Here is an 11,182-nt window from a genome sequence, read left to right on the forward strand (position 1 = left end):
AAAAGCTCTATAGTACTGAAAAATCACTCGGTTTGACTGCCATTTTCTGTTATAAAAATTTAATTTCGAATTACGTTCGAATCGAACTATCCCGAATTATATATATTATTTAGTCTACACTCTCGAGATAAATCACGTGACTACAATTCGATTGTAAATAACGACTATACGAGCGACTTTCTTTGCGTACTATTTGTTATCATGGATAGTATCTATGATGTTATACTGTCCTCTTTTATTTGCGCTTGAGCTGCTCCAGCAACTCGTACCGTTACGTAACTCTTGCATAGTCTGGCGCCGCCTGCCCCTTCGCAAAAAGTAAGGAGGGGCGGGCGGCTAGCTCATGCACGATGCACCTGATCGCCATTGATCACGGGATCTAACGAATCTGCGTTGTGTATAATCGAACTACTGCACTTACTTATCAACCACTACTGAGGATCGCATTACCCGCAGTTCAAGGTGATGGTTATGTAGTTTGTCGCGATTGCTGGTTGTTGTTTAGTGTATTTGTACATGTTTATGGCGGGCCGGGCGCAGACCTTGTGACACCCAATCATTGACTCTTGTGCATATTGCTAAGCTCACAATTAATTCTGATGGGGCTCCTGCACATAGCTACTCATTGCCCTATGACTTTTTGCTAACCCTGAGACCGAGCCTGAAACACTGAAAAGTGAGACAGTACTAAGTGTTCGTATAAGGCCAGGCAAAGTTGATTGTTAGTTTCCCGTTTCCGCCCGCATGGTTTAATAGAAATGCCACAAAATTTTCATTATATGGCTATTTCCACTGCATGGATTTTCACTATAATTTCATTATGCACCTATCAATGTAATCCCCGACTACCACTAATACGGGCTGAGGTGGGGGAAGGGGGGAAGGTGGGGGATTTGCATTTCTGAAAATTACAATTCCCCACCTACTGGGGGAGTACTGGCGATACAAACCCCGACCAAGTCTCGACCTGCAGACCCCGGGAATACTGGGGCTAGGTGGGGATTTGTACGGTCGTGTAGCGTTGGTCTAGTGATGAGTTAGTTCGAGTAGATTCTAGTATAAACGTAATAGCTAGCACCCAATTCTCTTTCCTAAACTGAAAGCACACATCTTTGCTGTCTGAGTGAATTTCTTTAGCGAAGACAAATCCCCACTATGTCGGGGAAATTTAGCGATCAATTCCCCCACCATCCCCGACCTTTCCCCGCCCTCAGCCCGTATCAGTGGTGGTCGGGCATTACATTGATAGGCGCATTATTGTAATAGTGGGTTTAATTTAGTGTTTTCTTCAAAGTTTTAGCCATAATGAATAATGACCTCCCGCCCGCGTGATATTTTGAAAATCTTGAAACAGGAAACTAACAATCAACTTTGCCTGGCCTAAAGCACTGAACATCATGAGGTTCCCAGTAGATAGGGTACAGAATGCATAAAAAAGTTAATGGTAGAGACACTGCTTACAGGTTTGAACTCAATACAGATTATTATGAACTTTGAGAAAAGCTACCAGATGGTAAAATCCTAGGATTTAAGCATTGTAGCTAATGATTTGTCAGAGTTTGTTAGTTGAATGTATAGACATCAGCAATACATGTTCTATCCTTTCTGTTGAGCTAGGTAGGTCTAGAGCAAAGTTGTTCCATTCATTGCATGGTTTCTTGTGCCTCCTATAATTTTACCACTCTAGCTATCCACTAAACACTCACACACAAAAAAAACTATTTAAAATGCGGAGTTTGATTTACTACAGCCGTAACTCCCTTGAGAATTTGTCAGATTTAAAGCCTGTCTTTAAAAGAATGGTATTTGACCGAGCCCCTGTGAGGAGCTTGCCTGTAATAAAACAATAGGAATTGGGAGGTCTGGCTTGGCTTGCTATAAATACAGCATCCGGCAATGTTTGATTTTCATATCTAGCTAACATATTATAGAGAGCCAATGTAAAGGATGATCAGGAATATCTGTGAACGAGAGTTTTATCATCAAAAAATGATTTATTGATACAAGAATCTTCTACCCCACAGCCGCTATAGCTATTTGTGATGTGAAAATTAAAGTGTGACAAATGGAGAATGCCATAATGAATAGTTGTTTAAGGGGGCATCTCCGCAGTACTGTTTGTAGACTATGTTTTCAGGTTAAGGAATATAATGTTTTGTGCTTCTATTGCCAATGCATTGTTTTTATAGTGTGACGCTAAGGGGGGGGGGGGGGGGTCTGACGTTAGCGTCACTATGACGTTAAGCATACCAAAATCAGTTTGGAGATGCCCCCTAAGTTGACTCATGATCAGTTCAGGGTAACACATGCATAACATACCTACATAACCACATAACATGTGACCATTACATCATGAAAAATCACATGTCTTGTGGTAGCCCACAAGTTTGACTGGTAATCTCATGGTCTTCTATATATGGTCTATAGCAAATTGAATCATAACAATTATTGTTTTGTCTATGGATATCCCTAAACTGTTGTGTTTATTCCTTGCATAACTGGGGAGTGGAATATGGAGTGGAATATAGTTTTACTAGTTACTACTCATAGAGACCACCCTGTAGATAATAGCTTCACTTATTATTTTGTTATCTTTGGACTACTTCCCATGGTGACAATTTTAAAAAAAAGTAAATGTTACAAGGTCAAGTGGTTCTATCTCAATGCTTTCTTTTATGATGGGGTTTTCAGGTTTTTGTTCATATCAACGTATGTATATATAGTGGTCAATGTGGCCATCACTATGCAACTTTAGGTCAATGTATTAGGTGAGCTCCAATAGGGGTGGTGGGTTGAGGGAAGAGTGAGAGGCTGTTTTAAAAGGAAAGAGGAACATGCAGAGATAAATTATGGGTCATTCAAAACTGGCTAGAATGAAAGCGCAAGGCTTCACACTATGGAGTTGTACAGCCACATATAGCCATCACTAGGTTATCCAGAGCCCCCAAAACCACTTACACAGCTTGCCACAATGGTTGGGAAAAGTATCTAACAAAAACAGACCACTAAAATTTTGATAGTGCAGCCTTTTGTTCATGGTGACAAATCAAACCTGTTGTCATGGGCAATAAGACTGGTTAGATTCGGTCACAATAGTGGAACGGTGGTTAATATGAATAAGAACTGGATGATTATGCATATCAAGAGGTTTACAGACATTTGCTATACTTTTGTCCATAGCAAAAATGCCAGCTGGAACAGGCATGTCCAATACATTTCAATTGAAAAACCATTAAAAGTTTAAATTAATTATCGTATACCGCTTACCTCGAGTCTGTTTAGTAACTTTCCGAATTTGATACATGTAGAGCAACTCTCTGTGAGTACAATGATACCAAAAGAAGTCCAATTTACGGAAATTTAGGTACATCAAAATGACCTAAACCAACCGGGTGTAGCAAATTTCTCCATACATTTTGTATTGGGCATTTCGGGGGCATGCAATAAAAGTCGTAATAATTAACCCGCGACACGTGATAGATACCTCAGATTCCGAACCAGATTTGGAAAGAGTAGTGAATAGTGATTAAGATGAGCTATAGCAGAAGGAAATCTAAGCACGTCATTTTAAGGTTGAAAAGCACTTACTTTTTCTATGGCAAATTAAATGGAGGATATTTGGAAGGGAACGCTCTGAGCTATTTCGATGTCTTGACAGTTTCACTACTTTAGTGTTACAATGAAACAAAAACACTGTGAATTAGTTCTGCAGGTTAGTTTGCGAAAATTACAGTGTTCTGTGATTAAGCCAAATTATGCCCATTCCATGTAAAAACTTCTTCATATGGAAAAAAATGTATTTCGTACCTGTTTATCTTTCCAGAAATTCTTTTATATTTCTCCCATTATGCTCCATAGTTTGCTCAAGAATTTATCTTTGTCAATTGACCATGCAAAGCTACAATGTCACCTTAAAGTGACTGTTCTATAAAGTATCTCAATTGCCTTCCTGCAATTATGTATTGTCGATATTTTATCAAGTGTGTCTGTTCCATTACCATATCTTGTAATTATTATGTTTATGTCATAAAAATTGTACTTTTTATGCCAGCGTTTTGCTCATCACTTTTACCCACTCATTTTATGCAAAAATTTTGCTGGCAAAATCGATGCATCCCTATGGATGATATACTGGTATGCATTGTATTTTAATGATACATTACTGTATGAAACAAGTTTAGAAAATACCACCATACCGTCTAGAGTTATGTAGATGACAGCTGATTCATAACATTGTCCAATGTAAAAGAGAAATCGATCTAATTGCATTAAAATGTTTCATCAACCTTCTATCACATTTTCCAAAAGTGATACTTAATATACAGCCTATACCGTGGTATGTATGTGTACTGTAATATTTTCTGTAATACCATACCAGGTTTTGACAAATCTCATACCGCCCAGCTCTAACACTAATTGTATATCAGGTATTTGTGTTGTATAATCCAGTGAGTAATCCACTATAGTAGTTGTGCTTTGAAAACTGATGCAAAGAAATAATATAATTAAAATAATTCTTTCAAAATCAAAATTACTGTATAGCTGGTTGTTTTCGAAGGGTTTTTATTTTCAAAAGAGGCCCTTCTTTTGAAAATAAATTCCCAAGTCCTGTTCTTTGAAAATAAATTCCCACAAGTAAAAAGAATGTGCTTTCACGTGATCGAACAACGCATATTCATTCGTGTATTCTTTACAAGTTTAAGCTCAGTATTATTAATAACAGTTGAACAGTATCACTACTGAGGCATCAATAGCCAGTAAATATAATGGCCATTGTTGGTCCGTCTGCTGCTATACTCAACGATTGCCTTGCCAGTGGCTGCTACCTACTCCCAGGGGCGGCGCAACTGGTCCAGTCGGTCATGTTTCAACCTGACCAGTTTTTAACTAGGTCTCTTGTATAACTAGGCTAAGAGATTTCACCATCACTATTCGGGTGCATACTTCAAGTTATAACAGCTAAGTGAACATAGCATGAACTGTAATCAGTGTAATGCACTGTACCTGCACGTTTAAGTCCATGAACAATAGCTAATCATTTGTAGTAAAGTCACTGCTGCCATTATGGGACTTACTATATCTCTCATTAAGTCGTTCGTGTCAGCCTTGTATTCTAAGTTTTTAATGCGATGATATCTTAGTAGCGAGTTTTATATCATAACAACAATTTTGCAAATTTGATGAATGCTCTATTAGAGTCAATGAATACAGTCATCATGGATTTTGGTACTACGTATATATACAGAGCATTTCAAGAATACTTTTAAGCAGAAATGCTTAGCACAGCACTACGTATATACACCATAGGGACTAATAAACTTCCTTTAGTAATGAATCACATGTCAGACGTAGTGGTGTGAATATAGTTGGGATTTTATTAGCTAGATAAACAGCCATCTAACCAATCAATACGTCAAAACAAATAAAATGATTGTAAGTATATAACTGTTGCTGATAAGAGCACACATATTTTGAGGTACTCTAATAAAGCAGTCATCCATTTTATATTCATTTTTGTTACATCACACAGCAATCCTTCAAAGAATAATTGTAGGCTTTGATGTTTAGAGTATTATTAACAGTACTGTATGGAGTAATGAGTTCATTGCAACTATGAATCTTGATAATAGCTAGTGGCGACACAGTCCAGACTAGGTATTTGACACTTATAACTATATGATACACTTGTATGGATGTCATTAGTTAGATATAAGCTACTGGTTGATCAATAAAGCTGTCTGTACACATCAATTAGCTCTCAGTACAACTGTTTGTGATATGTTACAAAGCCATTTTAAAACTCTCTAATAGAGCAGTCTTTCGTTTTCAAGTATTAAATTGTATTGTATTGTATTAATGCTTTACAGTGACCAGCACTGAAGGTCTGCAGCAACATGTGCTGCAGCCTTAGGATTACCTAACCTAATTTCAAGGACTTAGACTTAGTGACTTATAGCTGAAAAGGTGTAACAGAAAAGGGGCCAAAGTAAGAAAAAAATCCCTCCAACCCCAGGAATCGAACTGCAGGTCACCCAATGTCTAGTCGGGGCCACACTCAGTCTCCTCCAGGAGGGATGGTAAATAGTTGGTAATGATTGCACTTGGCAACAGTCTATGAGTTTTTCAACTGAGCAACTACCTGGTTTACCTTACAAGTATTTCTCACCAACCAACTACATTGAATGTAATGGGTGGTCTTGCTAGAAGCTACAGGGTATTCCCAATATCCTTTCCTTGAAGGTTACAGCCAAATGTGTTGGGAGTTTCTAGGGTATTTGGGACTAGTGTATAGGTCATCCAGTAAACTGTTGTCATCCATCTTTATGTCAGACACTTTGTAGTGGAAAATAAAAATGTGAGAAGTAAGTACAAATTATTCAAGTGTGTGCCGCGCACATCAGAATGCTCCATGCACATCATAACCTGACCACTTCAAAAATTGCTGCTCCACCACTGCCTACTCCACTTATAACTCAGTCTTCTTTCCAGTGTGCAAAAGTGGAGATTATACCATCCTCAATTCCATCAGTAAGGCGAGCACACGTAGACTCTACGTATTTTTATCGAATTTTTATTTGCTTGAAATCAACCTGTACTTCGAAATATGCATTCTTTCAAAGTTAATAAAACCTTTGAAATTCAGATTTTACCGCTCCTACGAAAATTGCTGATTTGAAAATAACCAGCTATACGGTATGCTCAAGAGCTGACTGTTTTATTAGAGTATTTCCAGACTAATGATAAACTTTACTGCTTCTTTATTGATTTCTACACATTACGATGATAGAACAGTCAGTCACTCTAATAAAGTAGGGACATATTTATAATCTTGAAAATGGTTTCTATTATGCTTGCATAATTAGTGATGCTTGCCAGCATAATATTAGTGTAAGTCTAGAGCCTATTGTGCTATTGAAATTTCCTTTGAGTAGTGCTCTAAACATTTCTCCTATTATATACTCCAACTACGTATGTTCAGTTGTGCTCAAAGTATTGTATATTGATGGCTCTGTTAGCATATGTATCTAATCCTTGGTGTACGAATCCCTAGTGAACGAATATCGTAATTGGCACAAGCCTAATAACTTTTTTTCACTAAAAAATATCATTTCATGTGCATATACGCTTTTGTCATCCATACATGTACATTACAGCACGATGATGCTATTGTGGATGTGTTTGATGACACTGATTATCACCAGTCAACATGTTCATAGTAAAGTGATCACTATCAACACTAATGGTGGTAGTGATAATACTACATGTTGTGTTGATGGAGAATGTAACTGTTCTTCATTGTCAACTTCTTTGACTAATATAACCAACAACACCGTCATCAACATCACATCAGAATCAATAACATTAGATGATTTTGTTGAGTTGGGATCCAGTAATCTAAACAACATCACAATAGCTGGTAATGGTGCGTCCATCTTGTGTAACAATAATGGTAGTGTGTACTGTGATTCATGTGATAACATGTTGATTGAAGGGATCACATGGGACAGATGTGGTATTCCTGGGACAGTTCCTGCAGGACTGACAATTCATAACAATGCCAACTTATCACTATTAAGCTGTACCTTTCAAAATTCTCAGATACGAGCTGTTACCTTACAAAACATTCTAGGATATGTAATAGTTGAAAAATGCAACTTTTTATCAAACAATAATAGTTCGCTGAGTGTAGACGGTGGGACTGGATACAATATAGACATCATCATAAGTGATACAATTATTTCTGGAAACCAAATTTCTTATTACTCTGTAGTCGATATAGTATCAACTGGTATTCTTTGTTCACTTACTTTGAAAAATGTAAGCATATCCAACAATGCAGTTTATAAAGATTTTCGTGCTTCCCTTGACAGTGTTTCAGGAGTTTTTTCATCTCGACTTCAATGTGATGTCACAAAGATAGACATGGTCCATGTAAATGTAGATTCTAATGTGTGCAAGTATGATGAAGGAAGTGCAGTATATATTGCGAGTAATGCTGCTAACATTTCTATCAACGATAGCAAGTTTACTAATAACACATCTGTACTTGGTTCAGTCATTTACTTTGATTTTAAATATGCGAGTGGAGAATACGCAACACTTTATAATACAACAATCACTGGTTGTACATTTGATAACAATTTAGCAGATCATAGCAATGTTTATGTTGATGGGCATAGAGTACCCGCACTGTCTGTGAAAGTTTATTTGAACGGATCTAACTTTTTGAACAATTTTGGTGCATCTTTGTTCTTAACAAAATGTAACTTGGTGTTATCTGGGGATATTCTCTTTGTAAACAACACTGCTGACAGTGGGCCAGCCTTGTATCTTGATATGTTGAGCACTGCTATGATTGATGATGGAGCAAACCTTCTGTTTGTCAATAATTCTGCTGTGTCAGAAGGAGGAGCTATATTCGTTGAACTGAGCAATGACTGCCTTCAAAATTATTCCATATTTTCATTTTCTTCTGACGCTGAAGCAGAGGTGTCCTTTGTAAACAACATTGCTGAAGATGGTCCTAATGCTATTTATTTCAGTGTATACAAATACTGTAACTTAATTGTTAACTCCAGTGACACACACTCCATAATGCATGTACCATATCAGTTTAACTACTCACAGATCATCAATGGTACACTTACACATGTTCCTACTGACTACAATTACACTTGGTTAAATGTCACTCAATTCCCTGTTGTAACTTCACCACATAAACTGAAGTTGTATGGTGATGACATTCAGCTGATCAGTAATAACACTTATTTTGTTGGTAACAAAGTTCTTGGTAAAACGGTGACTTTTCAAGGTGTCATTCTAGATTATTTTGATAAACCAGCTGAGGTGACACAATTTCATTTGACCTGTGCTGATTGTTCATTAGTCAATACATTTCTTTTAGTAGACAACAGTTCACCATTAAATGTAATCTTGTTTGGAGAAGAGGTTTTAAACAAAAGTATTAATGTGACACTTAACTTTCGCTCCACTGTCAACTTCTATCACATTCCAATTGAAGTAACACTTGTTGTTGAGCTAGTACCATGCCCTGATCACCCTGGGTATTACTACAGTGACACATCCAAGGGGTGTGTTTGTTACCATCATGATGTAAATTGCTATGAAAGCTACAATGAGATCAAAAGAGGTTACTGGTTTGGTGTTGTCAATGGAAAGGCTACTACTTCATTGTGTCCTAATCAGTATTGTCAGTTTGATCACAACAGGAAGAAGACCAGAGATGGGTACTATATGTTACCTAAGAAGGTCAATGATCAATGTGAATATCATCGGTCAGGAATTGGATGTGGAAAATGCAGTCCAGGATATACGCCAGCATATGATTCTACTGACTGTATCAGTGCGGAAAATTGTAGTACTGGAATAACAGTGTTAGTGGTAGTGTTGACCTTTTTGTATTGGATTGCTATCATTGTTGTTACGTTTATTCTAGTGGCATATTTGAAGTTCAGGATATCATCAGGATATGTGTATGGGGTAATCTATTACTACAGTATGGTGGGTATCTTGTTGAGTGACAATCCATATATTTCAGATGGAGCATTGGTATTTATCAACATCTTGTCAGGATTTGCACAACTGACTCCTCGATTTCTAGGACAACTTTGTTTAGTGGAAGGATTGAGTGGAATAGATCAGCTGTTCATCCATTATTGCCATGCTGTTGCTATTTCATTGTTTCTAATAGCTTTCATGATTATAGTGACCCATAGTAGAAAGATTTCCGTGGTAGGTTTTATTGCTCGTAACATCATTCCAGTAATTTCTATCCTATTGTTATTATCTTATACATTATTAACATCCACTTCACTTCAGTTACTGAGGCCACTCACATTTACTGATATTAGTGAGGTGTACACATACTCTTCTCCTTATATTAAATACTTTCATGGTAGACATGTGTTCTATGGTATGGTGGCTGTGTTCTGTGAACTAGTGATCGGGATTGGTCTACCAGTAATCCTGATAATGGAGCCATTGTTAAGCAGAAAACTCAACCTGGTTGCCTTTAAAGCATTTCTAGATGAATTTAGAAATTGCTATAAGGACAGATATCGCTGGTTTGCTTCTTATTATCTGATATGTCGTCAAATGATCTTGGTTATTGTATTTGTAAACTATACTAGCATGGTGTTTTCCCTACAAATTCTTTGTCTCTTAATAGCCACAATTCACATGTGGTTTAGACCATACAAGAATAAACTCATCAACATATTCGATGGACTGATCCTACAACTGATGGTAGTAGTTGTAACTATTGGTACGTCTGACTCATTACAATCTACAATGACGGCTGTGTCTATTGTTCTGGTGATTTTTCCACTGCTTGTGTTTTGTGCTGGTGTTACCATCAGGAAAGTTTTAAATAGGAAAAGACGTCGTGACTATGTTCCTCTTGATGACGATAGTCTTCCTATAAGGTGAGAATTATATAACAAGCAATTCTGTAATATTTGTGTGTTGTCTCTTTAGTGAAAACAGATTTAATGAAGCTGATAATTTTGATTATAATCACTTTCGAGAGCCTCTCTTTGAATTGTCAGCAGAGGACAACTGATTGCTTTATATGTATTTGTGAACAAACTGCAAATCTGTGTGTATTTTTGACTGCATTTTACTACTACTATTTATGATGCTATGCTATAAATGTTCCTTAAGTCTTATTCCCTTGTTAATATTTTTGCAACATATGTACGTTAATAAAATGGCAGATTAGTTGCATATAATTATTATTTCTGTTAATGTGGTTATTTATTAATGATTATTGTCATAATAATACTATAGTTTATTATAATACCGGGTCGCATACAACCAACAGCTATGTGCACATGTACATAAGAATCTGTACTACAATAGAGCAATGGGGCATGCATGCATACCCTAGCTATGGCCATTGTGTTTCATGGTAATGTTCTTGTGGTCATTGTTGTGTGTATCATCAAATAAAACAAAGTGTTTAATATTCTATTCATTCTCACTATATTATCAATTTCTATAATAATATACATATACAAGGAACAGTTATGACATCTTCCTTCTCCCAAGAGCTTAAGTGCATGCCATGCAGTTCTTATAAAGTGCCAGGTACAATATATTATGATGTTTCATCCCCAGTGTTCTTGTCTTTGGAATCCTTGTCTTCTTCTAGAGGAGACAT

The 11,182-nt window shown here is 36.9% G+C and overlaps 1 protein-coding gene across 1 annotated transcript; it reads left to right on the forward strand.

Moving 5' to 3' along the window:
- Nucleotides 1-355: 355 nt before the first annotated feature.
- LOC136259159 (uncharacterized) lies at nt 356-10,779 on the forward strand. Its single transcript, XM_066052599.1, has 3 exons — nt 356-462; nt 7,155-10,445; nt 10,498-10,779. The coding sequence occupies exons 2-3, from the start codon at nt 7,159-7,161 to the stop codon at nt 10,580-10,582; spliced, it is 3,372 nt and encodes a 1,123-aa protein (XP_065908671.1). The 5' UTR covers nt 356-462; nt 7,155-7,158; the 3' UTR covers nt 10,583-10,779.
- Nucleotides 10,780-11,182: the final 403 nt, after the last annotated feature.

Source organism: Dysidea avara, chromosome 6 (assembly GCF_963678975.1).
Source record: "Dysidea avara chromosome 6, odDysAvar1.4, whole genome shotgun sequence".
NCBI classification, from domain to species: Eukaryota; Metazoa; Porifera; class Demospongiae; order Dictyoceratida; family Dysideidae; genus Dysidea; species Dysidea avara.